Here is a 22981-nt window from a genome sequence, read left to right on the forward strand (position 1 = left end):
ACTGATAAATGAAACGGTGATAGCCTAGTGATTAAAACTTCGGTTTTCTATTTGGCAAGTCAGGGGCACACAACTCTAACATTTCGGAGTTATTTCATGCGTTTTAAACAATTCCAATATCAATATCCCTCGCTTTAACGGTAAAGGAAAACATCGCGAGGAAACCTGCATGCATGAGTTTTCTACAAGTAATGTTCTCAAAGGTGTGGAAGTCTGCCAATCCAGCGTGGTAGACTATGGCCTAAACCCTTCTCATTCTAAGGAGAGACCGGTGCTCAATAGTGGGTCGGCGATTGGTTGGATCATGATGATGATGATGATAATGAAATAGCTCACCCGTATGAGGAGGGTGTGTTTCAGGCAGTATAAGGTGTTGGAATGTTAATGCCAAAACACTTTCCGAACCCAGCCATCTGTAACAAAACAACGTGTTGAAACCTTGTACAAGGTACAGTTGTTGTTGGCACACGCGTTAAATTTTCTGACATAGTACGATCAAAGTACAATAGTTAGCAAATTACAAAAAAAAGAGACATTTTCCAGCTAACACCTGGCATGTTTGCAACGCCTTATCTGGTAAAGAAATAAAATGAATTTACATAAGTACAATTAAAACCAGGAAGTGAATAGAATATATTTTTATTCAAATAAACTTTTACAAGTGCTTTTGACTCGTCAAAATAATTTGCCACTATTATATTTATCTGGACGGCCAGAAGTGGCGGTTCAAAAAATTATATTGCCACAAGTAAAATAATTAGCTTTTTTTGTTCCTTAGTGCAAAATGTTAGGGTTCAGTTTTTAATCGACGTGTCTTGAATAACTTTACTAGTGGCTAGATTATTTTAAGATCTAGACACTGCTTTAAAACTATTGAAAACGCTATCTACCTTTCGGACGTGGCTCGTACGTAATACTGAGGCGGCAAGGGCTCAGATATTGGTATTGTTATGATGAGCTCTTGAGGTTCTTTGGTTATGACCTGTTATAAAATCATAAAACGGGCGTAAGAAATGATGTTTACATGAATAAAAATGTTTTTACAATTTGAAATTTCCTATGCCTAATGATTACAAATTCAGTTGTATTACTCCAAACTAAATAAATCTTTCGGATTTTAAAGTAGTGTTTCGTAAGAAAGACTTAAACTTAAGGAGTAAGTGATATTTTGTTTACATATTATAACATGCTTCATATGTGCTTCCCACATACTGCCAAAACGAGGAGCAAAAAAGGTATTAATGAGTGAAACACCATTTCTCTGAATTAAAAAGTGTCATTTGCTCAGCACTAATTATAATAAAGTACCTGTTTCTTAGTAATGAGGAAATATTCATGGTAGTACATGATATCCGTTTCAGGATCTTCCACCCAAATCCAGAAAGCTTCGGGAGCTTTTCCGTGATATTTGTCATTCCATCTGAAAATAAAAACAGATTTCAATGGATTTTCTTGGACTTGAATCAGTACTATTTACCCTTATGTAGAATTATTTCAGTGACAAAGATCTACTGAGTAGTTTTTATAAAAAAAAAATGGATAGTGTCTTCGTCGTCATCAATCTAGGACATAGGTTTTTGTAAGGATTTATTAAGGGTTAAGGCCGCGGTATTTCGCTACATAAGTCCAGCGCATCGTTTGATGTCATCTGTCACCTACAGCTACCTACCTGTCTATTGTGGGTCTACAAATTTTGCGCTTTCCATTGCGAGGTCACCATTCCAGCATCTTCGGACCCCAAAGTCGAGTTTTTTAAACTATGTGCCCCACGCATAATATCATATATCCGTCATATCAGCTTCTAAACCCATTGGGATATGTTGGTTACTCTGGTTCTTTCTACCTATCTCCTCATCTCTGATTTAATCACGTAGAAAAAATCTAAGCCAGACTCAAAAAAGGCAAATATGACTATTTTGTATGCATAGTGAACGCCAAATGCAGAGCTTTGAATTTAGAAACTACGAGCTTGGCTTGGATTGAAACCACTAAAACTAAAAAAAATATATCATATTACACAATAATAAATGAATAACATTCCAATCCTTACTTGAAATTGGGTGTTATGGTGAGTCGTATCCTTAATACAGTTCTTGTAATAGGATGCAAGCTTGCTTCCATTTCCAACAAAGGAAATTCATCTGCACATTTCTTTAGATGCCTAGCTGCTTTTGGATTGCGAATGAGATCGCCTAAAACAGAATATTTTTTTAACGTTTCTATTGTTATTTTAGTTAGTATAGTTTATATTATTATACCTACATTTTTTATAAATTTAACTTTTAAGGTGAATGTTATTTGAGATCTTTCAACCAAGACAAAAAGAAAATCAAATCTTAAAAAATAATATATTAGCGATATTCTGGTATGACAATTTGTATGTGATTAGGACAAAACCTTAGGACCCTATGTTCACAATCTTTTTGGCATCGATTTCAAATTAGTTTAGGACTTTAGAAAGTATAGACAATTTTAGAACATTTCAAAAGTTAGCAACTTTGAACAATTTGAGGATATTGGCAAATATTCTTCTTCCAGCATTTAAAGTTCTGAAAGACGACAAAGACGAATTTATTTATATAATTTACTAGCTATTGCTAAAATGCGCGACAGGTTGAGATGGCAACCGGGGTGGAGACGCCCCGCGCACCCGCTCACCCACCCAACCACACCACCCACCTAACCCACTGCGGGTGAGCGCGGGTGACTCGTGGGTGTGATATCCCAATTGCTATCTTAACCTATCGCATACTACAGATATACCTAATTCTTGCCAATCCATATCCCGTATCTGATCAGGTTTGAGCATAGGGTACTCAATATGCTTCAGTACTTCGTTGGGGAAGCAGTTGAACTGTCTCATGTCGCTGTAGAAGTCCCACAGCTGCAGTTCCATCATTTTGGCCATCTTTAGGTAAAGCCCCGCCATGTACGCGTTGTTTTTGCGGAGGGTTATCTCGAATAGCGCGCGCACTATTCGAACTGCATTCTAAAATATACCAGGGGATTATTTTATTTTTAACTTCAAAGGGCTAAATATTTTTTAGTCGCGAAACAATGTTTAATCACACTTCACACTAATATTATAAAGGCGAAAGTTTGTATGTAATATGTATATGTGTGCGTGGGTATGTTTGTTACTCTTTCACGTAAAAACGAAGTACCTACTGGACAGATTTGGCTGGGAATGAAGATAAGTTTATACCCTGAATTAATACTAAAATAAAAACACAGGCTACTTTTTATCCCGGTGTACGGGAGCTGTGGCTGTGTGCTCAACCGTAGCAATAAGGAAATTTCCCTCCGAGCTTGCGTTGTGCTCGGTAGCGCCAGCTGGGCCGACGGTTGTGCGTTGAAACTTCTATATATAGTGCAATTTGGTAAACGCTCTGTCAATGCGATTGAAAGTTGCGTGTTCTACTTGAGTTTTCAATTAAGCTACCCGTGCTGCCATCTAGATCGCGGGTCGTGAGTCGTGAGTTATCAGGCTGGGGTTCGTGTTTCGAGCGTTGTTGATTGATTGAGTTTAGAAGCGACATCTTGTGAAGGTGGCAACCGGTACACCAGAAAATCAAACTGTTCACACGGCATTTTGAAAAACGCGGGCATCATCTAGTCACTATCATATAACGAATGCTCTAAGTCTGCTTGATTTTTCCGACATCTTGAATAATAATTATCGTCATATTTCAACAAATTAACACAAAACAATATGACATTATAATATGTATAAACCTGCCTCTTGAATCACTCTATCTATTGATAAAAAACGCATTAAAATCCATTGCATAGTTTAAAAGATTTAAGCGTACGGAGGAACAGATTTCGGGAAGCGACTTTGTTGTATACTATGTAGAGATACATTTCAAGTCACAAGTCTTACCTGGCTAATGTAATTTAAATCGGATTGCAGCGACGACATACTAACTCGTCCTCTTGAAAGGTAAGTTTGTAGCAGAATGTGGATTTTCCAGTGGATATCTTCAGGCGGGTCGTCTATTCTCAATTCGCAGTACTGGTCTTTGAGATTCCACAATTCTGTCAGTTCTTCTTTTCTAAGCTATTATCATGAGAAATCACGTTGAATTTTAAATAGTCCAAAGAAAAGTGTGAGTGGCTTTTTTTAACAAAACTCATTTCTTGGGTTTGGATTTTTGTAATTCTTGTAAGAAATAAGTTCGATCGAAATATACTGAAATATTATATTATAATACTATATATATTTTATTTAAAAAATTAGTATGATTTGTGATTGATGTATCATGTGTAATTATGAATAAATGAATAATTGAGTGTTGCTTTTTTTCATGCTGATTGTACCAAATTATGTATTTCTAAATCTCAGATGTTAATATGTATTATTAAAAAGCATGTAAAATTTTAATAATTGGACTATTGAAATATGAAAGTGAAGTGAATAAGAAATAAATAAAGCCATTAATTATTTCTAGTGAAACTCATTTGGATTTGTTATCTGATTCTTGTCAAAAATAAATGTGCGCTCGAAATTCTTACAATTTTTTTTAATTAAGAATTGTATTTTTCATGTAGTATTTCTAAGATGTAAATTAAAATGAGTCAAAATTTTTAAAATGGTTTTCTGATTTCTTTAGTAATTATTATTTTTATTTTATTAGGTAAATTGAAAACGGAGATTTCCCAAAATATTTTTAACAGAAAATACCTTAAGTTGTTGAAAATCTGAACATCTGGTCAACATTTGTAGGATGTAACCTTGCGTCATTGACTTGCGGACCATAGAGTTGAAAACTTCCATTGTTTCCCATGTTATGTAGTAATGGCTGGCTGTTCTACCCAAATCTAAAAGAAATTATAATAGTGTACTAAACTAAATGAAAAAGTCAAAATAATTAATGAGAATAAAAAAATCAACTTCAAATCTGTTACATGTACATTAATTATTATCTTATATCATCATGCTGGCCCACTACTGAGCATGGGTCTCTTTTCAGAGTGAGAAGGGTTTAGGCCATAGTCCGCCACGCTGGCCCAATTGCACACACTGCACACACCTTTGAGTATATGGAGAACTCTCAGGCATGCAGATTTCCTCACGATGTTTACCTTCACCGTTAAAGCCAGTGATATTTAATTTCTTAAAACGCACATAACTGTAAAGTTAGAGGTGCGTGCCCGGGATCGAACCCCCGACTTCCGATTAGGACGTTCAACCACTAGGCTATCACAGCTTTATTATCTTGTATATTTATCTCATATTCTATGCTCAAGCTTGATCACGATATGATGATTTGTTATTTACCTGTGACATTAAGATCGCCAGTCCGTTCGTTGTACCGCAGCATCTGCGTGCGGTCTAATTGCATAGCGGCGTTTGTGATCAGCTCACGTCGTTTAGTCCCAAGCAACGGTTCTTCAACTGTGTCATTGTAATTTAGGCCGTAAACCTGAAACATGAAACTAGCGGTTACAGTTCGTCCCACGCCTACAATCGCTGACCATAACATCTTTTGTACCTAGAAGGTACTTGATGTTTTGTACATAAGATGATGAGAAATAAAACTGATTTATGTACTTATAAGCTGACTATTTTATTTTAATACTATAAATAATCTAGATACAGGGTCCGTGGTACAGATATCGAGTTCACACGCAAGAAAAAGGAACTTGAGATGGGGAAGTGTTGCCATAGCCACCCAGGGAGGTCATAGATAAAAAATAATTAATTATTATTGTTAAGTACATTATTTTAACAGTACTTAAGTACATAGTACCTTTTATAGTACGCGACAGGTCGAGATAGGAATAGGGGTATGAGGTAGGGCCCCACACGCACGTCATCCACGCTATCCTGCACGGCGAGCGCGGGGGCTGTGCGGGCGTGCGGGGCGTCCCCACCCCGATTGCCATCTCGACTTGTCGCGTACTATAGAAGGTGCTATGTACTTAAGTACCTTCTAGATACAAAAGGTTCTATGGTAGTACCTATAGTACGCGATAAGTCGAGATGGCAATCGTTCTTTTGTACCTATAAGGTATAAAAGAATCACTCCCAATTTAAATAAATAGCGAGTCTTTTTACGACGGAATAAAGTGTAATTTAGCTCGCATTGCGACGCGGCCTATCTATACATATAATAAAATTGTAGAAAAGTGGTGTCTGTACAATGGAAATATATAAAAAAAAAAGTAGCAGGGGTTGTTATTATATCGATGCCGAACCCGAAATTGTAATTAATTTTTTTTTGTCTGTTTGTCTGTGTGTTTGTGCACGCTAATATCAGAAACGGCTTATTCGATTTAGATACGGTTTTCACTAATATATTGTAGTAAGCTTCACTTAACATTTAGTGTTTATTTCATGTCAATCGGTTCATAAATAAAAAAGTTATATCAATTTAAAGAATCACGGCGAACATTTTTAACGTACAGAGTACGTACTACACGCCTCGCGCCTTAGCGTTCAAAATATGCTGCCCGAAAAGTCACTATTCCACACGAACGAAGTCGCGAGCACAGCTAGTATGTAATAAACGTACTCGTAAGAATAAGAATTAAGCGATATATTAAAGAAAGGCGTTTATAACAAGTTACCACAGTACCCTCGAAGGTTACCCAGTATTTATCTCGTGTCAAATGACCATTGAGCCCAGCTTGTTTTCATACTACGCGGGAAACGAAATTTTGAGTGACGAACCAATCGCGCGGCAGAATCAACAACCAATAGGAAATCGAATAGATAGATAAATCATCTACTGCGCAGGTACAGTATAGGTAACAGTTGCAGCTTACCTGTGGATTTTTTCGCATTCTAACGAACAGGTAGGTGTAACTCAACCATTCCACTGCCTCGTCGATATTGGTGACGGTTCCGAGAGCGACCTGCAAAATTATAAACTGTTAAAATGATTCAAAACTTCTATAAGCTCCGACTATTTATAGGTTGAGACTAAAAGAACGAGATTAAAACCACCTTGTCTAACCTAGATGTATCGAACTGGGGCCTACTATCACAACTGAATATTTATAGCACGTCCAATGTTATCCTGAAGTTTAGTTTAAAACATTTTTTTAAAAGAATATTAGCCATTTTTAATCATGAATAACATTCCCCTTTCCCCTCCAACTAAGCGTTAAGCTTGTGCTAGGAGTGGGTACGACAATAGTGCAACGGTTTGAACCGCCGACCTTTCGGATTTCAGTCCGCTCCTATAACTGTTGAGGTATTGAGGCTTAAATATAAAAAACCTATAGAAATACTTACTTCAGCGTTTAAGTTGTCGGCCAAAAGGTTGATAAAGTTGCTTTCTATGGGAAACTGATTTGTCATACACTTCAAATAGTGCGATAGTTTGTCGTGTGTGGTGATTATAATGCCAGTGCCAGATGTGTCGAACTGAGGCCTTCCTGCACGACCGAAGATTTGTAGCACATCCAATATGCTGAGGTCCACGAATGTGCCGTGACTTTGATCGTATATTTCTGTACCCTACAAAAAATATTAGTAGATGTAGTATATCCTTTATACGCTAGTCTTGGTAAAATTTTCATTATTTCAGTCTATTGTACGTGCATGATAACGAATAAATCATTCACTTATTTAAATAAGTTGTCGAAGGAAAACTTCTCTAATATTGTAGCAGATATTACAGTTCAATTAAAAACACCTCAGTCATGTTATAATTTAGTAACTTTGAAAATGAGCCGTAGTAAGTGAGAAGAGTTTATAACCTATTTTGTACTTGGTGTTTTAAAACATATTGATAAAAGATGATAGCCTCAAAACAGCTGTTTTGTTTTCGGCTATTTTAAAAAACGTAAGAAAAACGTCTGAAGTCACGCTTAAATCTGTACTTCAAAAAAAATTTTTTTATAGCACTTTAGCTCAAATGATAATCTAGTTGAATAGAATTTGGTTTTACGGAATATATGTAACATACTCTTATTATAACACCATGTGCTGGCAAGTTGACTCCCCAAGCCAAGGTTGATGTACAAACGAGTACTTTGATATAGCCTTCAGAGAAGTATTTTTCCACCATATTCCTAAAAAAAGTGCCAGCATTTAGTTCCTTGTCTTGACAATTGACTATTCATACAAAATTACAGAGACTGGTAAAAGTGAAATTCGGTCATTGAAAACAGTGTTAAAAAAAGTAACATCTGACAAAAATTTTCATTCCTTATCCCAAAGAACCCTATTGTTTTTCGGGTTAAAAACCATTCTATTCTAAATATTAAACCAGAGTATTAACTTTACAAGTATATACCAAGTCGCATTCAAATTCGATATGATATTTTTGCAACTCGTTTTGCTTGCAACTTAATGTCAAGTGTCATTGTAATAATTTTAATAGTTTCATACAATACGATTTTTATTTGAAACTAGCTGATGCCCGCAGCTTCGCCCGCGTGGATTGGTCAGATCCCCTGCAGCATCAGGATTGAGGAGTTGGACTCCAAATTTTTTATGAAACAATGTCGCAAAGTTCCTCTATCGATTAAAAAAGAAATGACGCAAATCGGTTCAGAAATCTCGGAGATTTCGGTGTACATAGGTAGAAAAACACAACTCCCTTTTTGAAAGTCGGTTAAAAAAGTAGCCTATTTTACGCCCTGGTCAATCCTCTACTTGCCTGTGAAAGTCCCGTCAAAATCGGTTCAGCCGTTCCAAAGATTAGCCTTTTCAAACAGACAGACAGACAGACAGACAGACAAAAATTTTAAAAACGTGTGATTCAGTTATGGTATCGTTCAAATAACCATATGAGCTTAATATGAGGTAGTTATTTCGAAATTACAGACAGACACTCCAATTTTATTTATTAGTATAGATGGGTCTTCTAGTGCCAACTAATTTACTAACTACTTTACTTGAAGTAAATAAGTTGGTACTAGAAGACCTATTTGTAACGAAATAATTATCTTTATTAAAAATAATTTTAAGTTTCATATAATTCCTTTCAAATGGGTCTTCTAGTACCAATTAATTCACTTCAATCATAAGTGTTGCTTCTCACCTATCACTCCTCAGCATACCAGCATGATGACAAGCAAAACCAGATGCAAACAATTCCCCCAATATTTTATTAGGACTGCTTCCAATACTTTTCTTAGCTTTGAGAAATCCTCCCGAATCTTCCGGTTCAAAATGTTTCAAATGACCCTTTTTTTGGGCCAACTCCTTGAGAATCATCGCGGTTTGGTGAGTCGCGTTACGTGCGTGTACGAACACCATCACTTGATGGCCCTTTTGGACCATTTCGACGGCTTTGTCGTAACATATTTCGTTCATCATTTGTATCTGTATGAAATAAATAAATTCTTGATTATTAATAATAATATTAACTCTTGATAATATTTCGGAGCACGCTAAGGAACTATTCAACCTAGTTCCCTACTCACTATTTTACTATCGGATTCAAGACTCTATAAAGAAGGACTACAGGATATATTTTAGAGTGTGTGCTAAGGAATTATTCGACCTAGTTCCCTCCTCACCATTTTACTATTGGATTTTAAACTCTATAATATAATAGAAGAGGGCTATAGGATATATTTCACAGAGAGTGTGCTAAGGCACTATTCGACCAGTTCCCTCCTCACCATTTTATTATCGGATTTAAAACTCTATAATAATAGAAGAGGGCTACAGGATATATTTCAGAAAGTGTGCTAAGGAACTAGTACATAACCCGGTGCTAAGTTTCATATTAAAATGTAAGTAAAAAAAGACCTGTCTTAAATGTCCGCCACCTCCAGTACCGCTGTCTTTGATTCCAATGAATTGCTGTTCCAAAGGCACCGGACGGAAACGTGAGTCGAAGAAGAACAATCCAACAGCTGGATTCACACGGAGGAACCTAAAATTTTCATTGCATTTTGTATGGCCAAAACTCAACTTTATTATTATGTTGTAAAGTTCATTCTCACTGAGCAAATTCAAGATACATAGTTGGACCACGTCCGCCTGGCCTACAATCCGAATCAGATCATGAGTGGTTTTTAGAATATTTGACTCTAAACCAATGTCATAAAGCTCATTCTCACCTGGCACATAGTTGGGTAACGTAGCAGACATAATTCGTTTCATATTCTGAGAAAATATTTAAACTCCTCTGCTATGTATAACAAGTTTTGAAATTTCAACTTTATGACCTTATAATAGAGTTCATTCTCACCTGGCAACATCAAGGTGATTAAGTAATGTAGCAGACAGCCCCACAATCCGTATATTATTCCGAGTGAAGGACTCCATTGACATTCAAGTTCTATCTATTGTACTATGAGCAGTTACATTGCAAAATAAACTTTGTAACCTAATTTTTTTTTAAAGAATATTAGTCATTTTTTTTGAAATCATGACTAATTATTATTTTTATAAAGTTTATTCTCACCTGGCAACATCAATGTAGTTAGGTAAGGTAGCAGACAGCCCCACAATTCGTATCATATTTTGCGTGGATTCCACTTGGCGTAGAGTCCTAGCTACTATCGCTTCTACTACCGGTCCTCGGTCCCCGTGTAATAAATGTACCTCGTCTATTATGAGCAGTTTTACTATTGACGCGAGCTCGGTATCCGCTAAAATATAAATGTGCAGTATAGATAGATAGATAAAAACTTTATTGAACAAAAAACATGAAATAATCAAGACAAAACGAGGAAACAAGAAACTAAAAACAATTGTATGCAAAGGCGGCCTTATTGTTCAGAGAAATCTCCATCAGGCAACCTTTGTATGTTGTTTGTTTTTAAGTATGCTTACAGTGGGCTGGTAATGCTCAAAATAACAAATTTTATGTCTGGATTCAGAATTCAGAGGTTTACTAAATAACAGATAAAATATTGATTTAAAAGTACAATAATACTTACTGGCTCCTTTTCTAGTTACCACATCCCACTTTTCAGGAGTCGTAACAATCATCTGGGTCTGTTGAACTTCGGTCTTCGTCAGTTTCATATCACCTGTCAACTCTTTCACAGCTATACCTAAACCTCGCAGACGCTTACCGAAACTGGCTGTCATTTCCGATGCTAAAGCTTTCATAGGAGCTATGTAGATTATCTGTAGGAACGTAATTTTTTAGCTGTATGGTTAGTTCGACTTACCTATATTAAGTACAAACTCAAAATAGGACTTCGTCTGTGTTGGCGTTTGCAGGCGCGCGTGCGGTGCCTTTTTGACTTTTGTAGTGTTTTTGTGTTTCACTGGTGTTTTTTGTTGGTGGAACTGACTGGGAAGCGCTTTAAAGGGGCGCCACGCGTGTGTCGGCGAGCGCCGGAACAGACGAAGTCCATACTTATATAGTTACTACAAACTTGACATTGGCTAATCTGTGTAAAGCCAGACGAAAGAAAAAAAAAGCTTAAAATACATAATAGTACAGTGGTACAGAAGTTGCACTCCGTAAAATCATTTAAATAAATAGCAACTCTTACTACGACACAATAAAGTGCAATTCAGGTCGCACAGCGCTTTACCTACCGCTATATTTACCTAGAAGTTGCCTCTCCTTCTATTGTTAGCTCTTATCTTTTCTGGCGCGGCATTTTATTTTGCCGCGTTTTTTATTGAGGTATTTTATCAGTAATTGTCAATACTATCACCGTCTTCGTTTTTGGTAGCGACCTACCTCACACCTGTATATCAACTTACTTTAAATTTATTCTTCATAATAACATTGTTTTCAATATGCTGCTTGATCTGATGTACCACGGTGAGCAGGGCTATATTAGTCTTGCCCGCTCCAGTGGGTGCGCATATTAAAAGGTTCTCATTAGTGTTGTAGGCCGTATGGAATACTACAGACTGTATCCGATTTAGTTCTTTGATATTCTCGAATGCCATTTGACCGATCTGAAAATGTTAGAGTTACTTAATTATTATTAGCTAACAACTTTTTCAGTGTTCCATACCTTAAAAAGAATAAAAGGAACCCTTATAGGAACACTCTGTTGTCTGTCTATATGTCGTGTCTGTCAAGAAAACCTATAGGGTACTTTCCCGTTAACCTAGAATCATGAAATTTGCTAGGTAGGTACGTCTTACAGCACATGTAAAAGAATGAATCCGAAAACAGCTCTTTTCTAGTTACTGTAACCTTCACTTGTCGGGGGTGTTGTAAATTTTTAATTTACACTTGTACATTTTGCACATGTGACTTGTATTTTTGAGACAGACATAGGAGAATAATTTACTTAATGCAGAAAATAGGGAAAAATGGAAAAGCACCAGAAATACATTTTCATGCAATAGAAGCAAGAATACAACTTATTTTATGAATGAATTTTGAATAACCTCATCCAAAGAAGAAATTGGTATGCGTTCATTCCCAACTTCCAATGGCCCAGACTCGGTTTTGGGTATCACCACTTCTTCGTATTCCTTAGTCTCTTTTCTTGCAGCATTTTTTGGTAACGTTAGTCTTAAGCCGGCGATGAAACCTACCAATCATTAATATAAGACTTTAATATTGAAACTCCAATGGAGATCCACAAGCAAAACTACAAATACAAATAATTTATTTCTAAAAAGATTAATAACTAAGTACAATTTTTACATCTTATTAAATACCTACAATCCTAAGTACCTACATATTTAAGTAGAATGGTAGTTTGGTAGTTTTATTTCTTTGTGGGCAACAAAAGATAATATTACATTCTACTTTCATCTATATAGCTATACTATATAATAGTGTTTGTGCTACTTTGTTTTTATGTAGGTCACAACAACAAAGTGAACTGTAAGCTAAAACTGATCTCAGAGCGTACCACAAGAGGTCCAGCCAATGTCAAATTAAAATCAACATTGTTTATTCTGTTTGTTTGCTAGCTTTGCTAAGAATTGTTGATATGAATCTATACAAAAACTGTAACTGGACGATTTCTGTAGGTACATTAAATATATTTTGAAAATTATATCTGTCTGCCTGTCTGTCTGTATGTGCACGCATCACGCGAAAACTACTGAACGGATTTAAATGAAATTTAGTACAGTGATAGCTGATACTTCGGGTTAACATATAGGGTAGTTTTTATCCCAAAAAAAATTAGGGACTCTTCGGGCTACAGGATCAAATTTTTAACGATTTTACTCCATACTGTCTAATTTAAACCGATTTTCACAATTTCATTTCTTTATAAAGGTTGTACAGTCATAATCAAGATTTTAAGAATAATGGTAGATAAATGTGTATTACCAGCAGAATTTTTAGCATTTATGGACGAATCATATACATTTGGATATTGCACTTTTGTATCAGCATATGAAACCTTTCGGAGTATAGGATCCACATTTGACTTTGTTGTAGAAAATGGTACCACTGGCTTTGTAAGCGCTGCGTTTCTGGAATCGATTGATAAAAAAATTAATTTTTTGGCGAATTTTCCTCAATTGATATAGATTAGGTTACGTGTAGAGTTATCGATCACCGAGGGTTCCGTACTCATGTATTTTTCCAACATTTTGCACGATAAATCAAAAACTATTACGCATAAAAAACAAATAAAAATCTGTTTTAGAATGTGTAGCTAAAGCCCTTTCATATAATACCATTTCCTATACCATTTCATATAATACTTGGTAAAGTTATCTTACTTTGAAAGTTGAAAATACTAAATATTTTTCATGAACATATTTTAATTTTATTTTGTGATGTGATGTCTGACCACAAATTAACGGTCTTCGTATTTTTCCTTTACTTGTGCTATAAGACCTACCTACTTGCCAAATTTCTTGATTCTAGATCAACGGAAATACCCTATAGGATTTCTTGACAGACAGGAAAGACGGATAAACAGACAGACAACAAAGTGAACCTATAAGGGTTCCGTTTTTCCTACACGTACGGTACGGAACCCTAAAAGTAGTGACCACAGTTTGTAATGATTTGTTTTACTTTAAAATCTTGACGCGCGACTTGTGAAACACGCGACGTCGCGTGTCTAGCTTCATACAGACCTTGCAGCTCGTAAATGCGAAATATTGATTTCTTGCTCTTGTTCCTCTTCGTCTTGCCGTTTCGTCTTAGCCTTTTTCTCTTCCTTTCTGACAAGTTTTGCTATCATTTTCTCTTGTCCCGATTGCACCGATACTTGGCATAAGTATTGCGGCATTTTATTTTCTGGTAGAAGCGCCGCCACTATGCATACAAAATTTACAAAAGTGTTATACTCTATCTGCGCAAAGAAGTTACTATAGCGCTATCTTTGTTACGTAATCCCAGACAAATGATAGAGACCAAAATCTCAAACTCAAGTTCTCGAATCTCGAGTTCTAACGAATCACAAACGAAACTATTTTTTTGAATTGAATTTCGAATGTTTTTGAAAACATTTTTGAATTGAATTTTGAATATTTTTTGAAAAAAATGTATGTGAGTTTTTGAGACCAACAAAATTTTATTGCGTTTGATTGGTTAGTATTCAAATGAGGGCCAAACTACGTTTGCTTGGAGTGAGTGACGGAGTGCGTAATCCTATCCGAATACGTGAAAATACGTTTCGAAGTAGTCATAAAACTATTCGTATAATAGCTCACGCACTAGCTCCGAATTCCGTCATCCGAGTTCTCTCCGTCATCCGTGAGAATATCTCGGATGTACCTCGGATTCAAACGGACTTACGATGTAGATATGTCAAAGATGTGCACTGAATTGCCTGGAATAGCCTGTGGGTCAGAGATCGGATTAGTGCGTAAGCAATATCCGAGTTCGGTCCAAGTTTTTTATATACGTATTTTCACGGACTCGAATCGGATGAGTGCGTAACCGCTCTTAAGGAGAAGAGAGAAGTTATAACCAACTTACTTTCTGCTATTGAAGGTTGTGGCGGTGGTGCTCTCAGACTATCAGTAATCTCTTGTCGATGTTGCAAGATCTCTTCAATGAACTCAAACTTATCAAACCCCAATAGCTCAAATAGGTCATTCTGTAGTTCGTCGTTTGTTCTCGGCGAATTCAGAAGAGTGATGATTGATTGTAATATATCAGTGCTCGATATGTCAATTGAGCTTCCGTACAATTCCTTTACTTTTGTTTCTAGCCAGACTTTGCTGAACTAAAACAAAAAGAAATCATCAAATGCATGTCAGAACACAGATAAGATAGGGTTTGATAGTCATGCTAAATACTTTGACAGTCATTATCAGTTAAAAGGTAGTTTTTTTTTTCAAAAATTGTCTAAGAAACCTCATAATGATTTTTAACCCCTGACCCAAAAAGAGGGGTGTTATAAGTTTGACATGTGTATCTATGTATGTCTGTGGCATCGTAGCACCTAAACTAATGAACCGATTTTAATTTAGTTTTTTTGCTTGAAAGGTGGCTTGATCGAGTGTTCTTAGCTATAACCGAAGAAAATCGGTTCAGCCGTTTGAAAGTTATCAGCTCTTTTCTAGTTACTGTAACCTTCACTTGTCAGGGGTGTTATAAATTTTTAATTTACACTTGTAAAAGACTTGTAAAAAAACTTATTTCAGAAAAATTCCCTTTGAAGTGTTTTTCTTCTTCTTGCTGATTTGGCGGCTATGCAGGGTTCTTCAGACCCTGTATCACCTTGACGGATCTATTGTGATCGCCACCTTTTTACAGTTCTCGTCCAATAATGGTTGCCGCCAGGAACAGCGTTTGACTTACTTTGGAAACCGGTTGTGAAGATGTAGTAACATTCTCTTTATTTGTTGTCTGACTGTTATATTTCATAGAGAAATCTGTAACGAAAGCGCTAGCCGTAGCTGGTTTCTTGGTTAACTTTGCTAATGGTTTCTTGGCTGGCTTGTATGGGATATAGTGACATTGTATGTTTTCACCCCATAGCTTTACGTTTTGTTTTGCCTCTTTTGTTTCTGTTTTGATATATTCTTTGGTATCATCTGTTATTAAGTTTGATATTTTTGTTACAATCTAAAAAAAAAACAAAACTATGTAAGTACTTGTATCAAATGGCCAATATCTATAATAATCAATTTAATAGTTTGCCAATAATATTATACTAGTATGGTTTTTTAACAAATAACAACAATGTTAAGTAACTTATTAACACATTATAGATATATTGAATATTATTTAATCAATAATTAGCTTATGCCCAAAACTTAGTAGATCGCGGTATTCGCGCTAGATTATAACATGGAATTATTCAAGGGGCAGACCTATAAATTCCTGAAAGGCCAACAGCACAACGGTGCTGCAAATGTTCATGGGTGGCGGTAATCACTTAACATCAGGTCACCTGCCTGCTTGGTTAATGTTAGCTATTTTGTTGTTATTCAGCCCCATGTACTTTGTACACTATGAGGTACAAAATATCATTATGTAGGTACATTATTAGTACATGATAAAAAGGAAAATGCAGTTACCGCACAAATCTTATTAGCGGTGGATGATACAACATTCCCAAACATCTGTTTGAGCTGGGACAGATGTTTCAGCATAACAATATCTTGATCCAGAAACATCCGCAATGCGAATACAGTTGCATCCTCAATAACATCACTTGATGCCTCTCCGGTGAGGAGTTTACATGCTTCTTGGAGTTGTTCCAGCAGGTCAATGATGCTATTTGATGATGTTTCATTCTCTATGATGTAGTTGGTGATGTCTGTGATAGTTTTGTACCTGAAAAGTCAACACATTTTGACAACAGAGTTTTTTTAGTGGTGTAGTGTGCTTAAAACACGTACAGTATCTCACTAATCCTGTACTTCAATACAATCGGCGGATGAGTTCAATTGTATTTGTCTCTTCCAAGTTAGTCTGCATTGTCACTTACTACCAGGTGAGATTGCCGTTAAGAACTAACTTGTATCTATGTGTGTTGCATACTTCATTGCTGAGGGTTGTGACCTTTTTCTATTTATCACATAATGGTAGGATTTTTCTTGGGATAATAATGCAATAGCTAATAATTACTTATCAAATCAAAAAGAGTGTAAATGGAGCAAAGCAGTTAGTGTCTTATAGTACTTCAGGAAAGGAAGAATGGCAGTCTAAGTCTGGAGATGAAACTATGGCCAGTAGGAGAGCTTGGATAATGCAAGCAACAAAATAGAAAAAAGACTGGAAGAGATTAAAGGTGCTTTTGTGAAAAGAGACATGGATTAGAAAGCAATTTTATTGTTATTCCATAAATGCTATAAAAATAATGTAGATGAGTAAACCTTACCTTTGATTGTTGCTTGGTAGTTTAACAAGTATGTTCACATTGGGGTTAGGTTTGAGGCAACGTGGCTTGTCTAGCTGTGTGTGTGCTCTCAGCGCCCTCGTTATACGAGGCAATTCTAACATTGTGACTATCTCTACAAAATCAAATTGTAAATTGATGTAATAAAAAACTATTTAAATTATCTCTCATGGTACACATAAAAGGAGAAACTGACTGTCAATATATAATGCACAGCTCAAACTGCTGTTGATTTAGCATGTAATGTAGGTTTAAACTGCTGTGTAAATCAAGTCTACAAATATAATACCTAATAAACTAATACTAATATTAGTTTATTGAGTAAAAATATGTAGGCACTTTAAAACACAAATAACATCTTACTCTTTAGATAATAATCTTGTTAATTTTTAGAATCTAGTTAACTCTAACGACTACCTTTAATTAAGGGGATATCCCAGAAATAACTTCACGCCGGTTTATCTACAAATCTAGGTTTGGACAACGAAAAGTTTTGGTTTTGCCAATATGGTGAGATACCCAATGCATACAAATTTAACTTACTCGTTTCCAAGACTTTAAATTAGCGTTTTGAATTCCATCAATAAGAAAAACGATAAACATTAAAAATAATGCATACAGGCATAGAAATTAAATAAGATTTTTAAAAATTCTAAAATTATTTTGAATTGAAACCATTGGGCATTGACTAGTCACGTCAAATTTGACATTGATAGTTTTTTTTTTTTTTTTCTCTCTCGTCTGGCTTTACAAAGATTAGCCAATGTCAAGTTTGTAGTTATTTGTAACAAGTCAGCCAAACCATACAAGCATGGACCCCGTCTGTGCCGGCGCTCGCCGACATACGCACGGCACCCCTTTAGAGCGCTTTCCAGTCAGATTCAACAAAAAAAATACTCCAAAAAGGCAGAGCACGCCCGCCAGCCAACACCAACACAGACGAAGTCCACATTGATAGTTGTTATTGATACATCCTACTCTATGGTTGACATTACAGCCGGATGTGACATTCATAGAGTAAAGGTCACTGTCCACTCGTGGTCCACTCCACTGTCCAAGGTCCAAGTCAGATCCAAGTTACTTAATCATTTTCAATTGATTTTTCATTTTGTTCTGTACCCGAAGTATGCCAACGAGATCCTATTTCTAAGCCTCCGCTGTCCATCCGTCCGTGACAGCGGGCTCTGCCGTCTGCTGTTCTTCTGAGCCGTTATTACGGTTTCCTATTGGTAGAGAATTGACATTTTCACAGAATGTGTAAGTATTTAGCTATAAAAAAAAATTCAAAATGGCCAAGTTGAGGCACTTCTTCGGATCATGTATATACACCTTAAACAAGGCGGAAATGACGCAACTAGTATGTCTATTTTTGAGTGAATTGGAATGTCTCTCCTTGGCGCCTGACCGCGAGGCGCGAATATTTGTTCTGTGCTGCGAAGTTACCTCTTTGGAAGTTACTTTTCAAAAATATTTGCACAGTACATTTTGTATGCACTTTTTATAAATATGTTTTCATAATTTTATATTATTGTATTGAAGTTACTGCATCAGCACCTTTGACCTTACCAAGAATATTGAGAACTTAATTAATATTATTATATTTTGGTAGGTATATAATGTGTATATTTGATACTAGCTGATGCCCGCGACTTCATCCGCGTGGATTCACGTTTTTCAAAATCCCGCAGGAACTCTTTGATTTTCCGGGATAAAAAGTAGCCTATGTGTTAATCCAGGATATAATCTATCTCCATTCCAAATTTCAGCCAAATCCGCCTAGTAGTTTTTGCGCAATTCAGTAACAAACATTCTAACATCCGAACATCCACAATTTCACATTTATAATATTATTAGTGTGATTAGGATATATTAGGATTTTAATTTTATTTAAAGGCTTACTAGCGGTTTACCATATAAACTTAATAACTATAGTAACTACATTGATTTTTCTATCATGCTCAACTATTGGAATGGAGAGATTATAAAAGCATGTGCATATGCAACAACATCATTTCGTAAATAGCGGGGACGTACGTAACACGAAATTATTATCAATAGTATTTATATGTTACACTAGCTGTGCCCGCGACTTCGTTCGCGTGGAATAGTGACTTCGCGCTTTATATAGCCACGGACGCTCAGGCGCGAGGCGCCGTGATTCTTTAAATTGACATAACTTTTTTATTTATGAACCGATTGACATGAAATAAACACTAAATCCTAAGTGAAGCTTACTACAATATATTAGTGAAAACCGTATCTAAATCGAATAAGCCGTTTCTGAGATTAGCGTGCACAAACACACAGACAAACAGACAAACAGACAAACAGACAAAAAAAAAATTAATTACAATTTCGGGTTCGGCATCGATATAATAACAACCCCTGCTACTTTTTTTTTATATATTTCCATTGTACAGACACCACTTTTCTACAATTTTATTATATGTATAGATATAATATGATTGATGGGACTTATAAGAAAGCTCAGAGTCACTCAGCGGCGACGCGATGGATAGAGCTATGCTTGGAGTTTCTTTATGTGATCAAATCAGAAATGAAAAGATCCATAGGATAACTAGAGTAAACGACATAGCTCAACGGGTTGCTAAACTTAAGTGGCGATGGATTTGGTACATAATTCAAAAAACCGATAGACGTTGGGGGTCCCAAGGTGCTGCAATGGCGACCTCGCACCAGAACGCGCAGCGATGGAAGCCCCCTAAAAGGTGGGCAGACGACATCAAAGGAGTCTCAGAGAGCCGCTCGATTCAATAGGTGGCGTAAGACCGTGGTTATGTCTCTACAAAAGTAGGTATTTCTTACAAGTAAGTCCCTACAAGATACCTAGGTCCAACAGACAACAGTGGACGTCTATTGGTTGATAATGATGATGATTGGTCGTATATTTGGTATAGTACCTAAGTGCTTGGGTATTATGGAAAATAAAAACATTTATTTAAAGTTGCTTTAATTTATTGAAGCAATAATTACAATAAAACTAACGATACATACAGATTTAAAATTATTTGTAGTTACTATGGCTCTTAAAATGAGATTACATTGATTATGTTTATGATTTGATTTGTATAACAATATAATATTGAAGTTTGTTGTATTTGAAAGTTTTACTTTTGTTAACGATTTTTTTCTTTTTTTCAACTAGCAAAAAACAAAATATCTTCAAGACCGAAAAAATGCCGCAAAAGACTTTTAACTGAATCTATCTTTCATTGTAATACCTATCTATAGATTTGAAAAAAACATTGAGTCGGGGTTTGGTTTATTTATTTTTAATAAGTATACAATTTTTTACTTATTAAGTACTAGGTAAGTACCGTCAAAGCTTTTTAATTTAAACAGTCGTAAGTAAGTACCATTGCAACTTATTTATGGAAATTCAAATAATATCTACAATAAATATCTTTTTCGGTGCTTATGGGTCCCTGAAAAGGTGGAAAAATTTATTGCCAGTCAAGACCAAGACTCTGCTTGCCAATACCCTTCTTCTTCCCATCTTAGATTACGCCGATGCTTGCTACCTAGATTTAAATGAAGACCTCTTAAACAAATTAGAGCGATTGCAAAACTTGTGCATTCGGTTCATCTTTGGTCTAAGAAAATACGATCATATCTCTGAATATCGTAAAAAACTGAACTGGCTCCCTATTAGACATCGACGTAATCTACATGTTCTTTCTATCCTGTTTGCCACACTTTTCCATCCCTGGTCACCACCCTACCTTAAAGATCAGTTTAAATTTCTTAGCTCCTTCGAACGTGATCGCGTCCTGCGTCCCTCCTGTGATTTTAAGCTTAAAATGACTAAATGTAATACGCATGGCTACGCGGAGTCATTCACTATAAAAGCAGCCTCGCTGTGGAATGCACTTCCGGTCGAAATAAGACGATCCAAATCACTGGCAATCTTTAAAAATCGTGTCAAGAAACACTATCTATCACTATAAATCTTTAGTTTCTGTCATAGTATATTATGTACACGACGCTATTTATTTAACTATGTACTATTTATTTAATTATATTAACAGATTTAATGTTTTATATATATTTATATATATATATATATATATATATATATATATATATATATATATATATATTTAGATATTTATTGTATAGTATGTACCTATTAGAGTGTATGTTTATGTATACCTAATTGTATAATATATAGCTGCACGACGACTCCTCGTCTTATAGTTCTGTAGTTTCGAACATACGGGTTACCTGGGAGAGATCACTTTAGTGATAAGGTCGCCCTTTGCATTTCTAAAATTGTATCATTTATTATCTTTGTATTTTTTGTGCAATAAAGCTGTTTAAAAAAAAAAAAAAAAAAAATAAAATATACCTACCTAATATATATCTTTTTTAATTCACTATAGGTAAGTGCTTGACCACAATCACACCTGATGGAAAGTGATGATGTGGTCTAAGCTGGGACGCGTTTACCTAGAAGGTGCCTATTCACTCTTGTTTTAAAGATACCCGGATTGTAATATATATATTGTAATATTATAATTTAATTGCAATTTGCAAGTCAGTATAAGTTTCAAATACAAAAAACAATATGATATATCTACCACAAAACATTTAAAGACTTGTCACTTAAATATTCAATATTTATTTCAGTTGAATACATTATTTAAACAATTTAATACGTACAAACATCACAATTTACGTAGATACACATTATTAAAACACTGTATTTTTTCTAATATTTTATTTTATGGTAACCTATATAATAATATTAATTTAAGTATTTAAGTACTTACTCAATATTATTTAGGTTTATGCTAGTGTATTCAAAAATGGTTTACAAATTTTAATTCCGTCTAAATCTAACGTCTATAATAATAATGTATCAGATATTTTCCTAATCTTACCTATTTAAAATAAACTCGCGAACATAAAATCGTAGTTGCTTAATAGTTTTAATTTTAATAACTGAGCCGGATTCATTGCTCGCGAGTTTAAGTAGGTGAATTTATTCAAATGTTACTTTTTTAAATATATTTCAATTGTTACATATGCATTTTATCATTATGCACAACATTTCAATAAAAATTATTGAACCGAATCATCATTAAGCTAATTTTAAGGCTGAAGGACCTACCTACTTACATTGACTGATGTCGGTCATCGTACAAACTACAAATACACATTGACATTGTGACTCAATCTCAGCCTAAGTACAACACTGCGACGCTGACAAAGCTAATAGTCCAAATAAAAAGTCCACCGAGGTACGCGACCGACCTCAGCCTCGGAGGAACTCAGCCCAAGGAAATCAGCATGTCGTACACGTGCACACTCGTACTACTTCATTAATAAATAAAAACGCAATTTAAAAAATTTGCAATTAGCTATGCGAACAGTAAAATTATTGGAAAATGCAAATATGGTGATAATATAATTATTTCAAAAATATTTGTAACCAGAATTATTTTTTGCAGGGCTTACATTTTTTTTAAGAGCCTACTTCAAGTAGGTACCTATTTTATAATGAGAATATTTAGGTGACAAAGCAAGAATCATAATGCGGCGTGCACATTATGCCAAAAATCTTTTTAAGTAAAAGTGTTACTATTTATTTACTAAACAATTTTCAGTTACAAATTCAGATATTTCTTAAACCTGAATTGTCAATTCGGTTGCCAGTTACAAGTTACATAATTTATTTTATTTCGTGTAGTGGTAGTCACTTTATCATTAAATTACTAAACTCGCAACTTCAATTACCCTCTATTTGTTTATTTATATTATATTCGGCCAATTGGATATTTTTGGGCCGTTATCC

General features: G+C 35.3%; 1 protein-coding gene across 1 annotated transcript in view; it reads right to left on the reverse strand.

Annotated features, from left to right (window-relative positions):
• LOC123876795 (activating signal cointegrator 1 complex subunit 3) overlaps positions 1-17843 on the reverse strand; it is a 28095-nt gene extending 10252 nt beyond the window's left edge. Inside the window, exons 1-24 of the mRNA XM_045923145.1 lie at positions 17707-17843; positions 17146-17278; positions 16340-16598; positions 15618-15884; positions 14790-15039; positions 13943-14123; positions 13182-13327; positions 12281-12426; positions 11639-11839; positions 10855-11047; positions 10377-10563; positions 9716-9842; positions 9000-9283; positions 7920-8025; positions 7244-7468; positions 6772-6861; positions 5282-5426; positions 4685-4821; positions 3884-4060; positions 2764-2989; positions 2051-2192; positions 1309-1420; positions 891-982; positions 337-413 (exon numbers count right to left, since the gene is read on the reverse strand). Coding sequence (XP_045779101.1) covers positions 337-413; positions 891-982; positions 1309-1420; positions 2051-2192; positions 2764-2989; positions 3884-4060; positions 4685-4821; positions 5282-5426; positions 6772-6861; positions 7244-7468; positions 7920-8025; positions 9000-9283; positions 9716-9842; positions 10377-10563; positions 10855-11047; positions 11639-11839; positions 12281-12426; positions 13182-13327; positions 13943-14123; positions 14790-15039; positions 15618-15884; positions 16340-16598; positions 17146-17267 — 3892 coding nt within the window. The 5' untranslated portion in view covers positions 17268-17278; positions 17707-17843. The remainder of the gene's footprint in view (positions 1-336; positions 414-890; positions 983-1308; positions 1421-2050; positions 2193-2763; positions 2990-3883; positions 4061-4684; positions 4822-5281; positions 5427-6771; positions 6862-7243; positions 7469-7919; positions 8026-8999; positions 9284-9715; positions 9843-10376; positions 10564-10854; positions 11048-11638; positions 11840-12280; positions 12427-13181; positions 13328-13942; positions 14124-14789; positions 15040-15617; positions 15885-16339; positions 16599-17145; positions 17279-17706) is intronic.
• Positions 17844-22981: the final 5138 nt, after the last annotated feature.

Source organism: Maniola jurtina, chromosome 22, assembly GCF_905333055.1.
Source record: "Maniola jurtina chromosome 22, ilManJurt1.1, whole genome shotgun sequence".
Taxonomy (NCBI): domain Eukaryota; kingdom Metazoa; phylum Arthropoda; class Insecta; order Lepidoptera; family Nymphalidae; genus Maniola; species Maniola jurtina.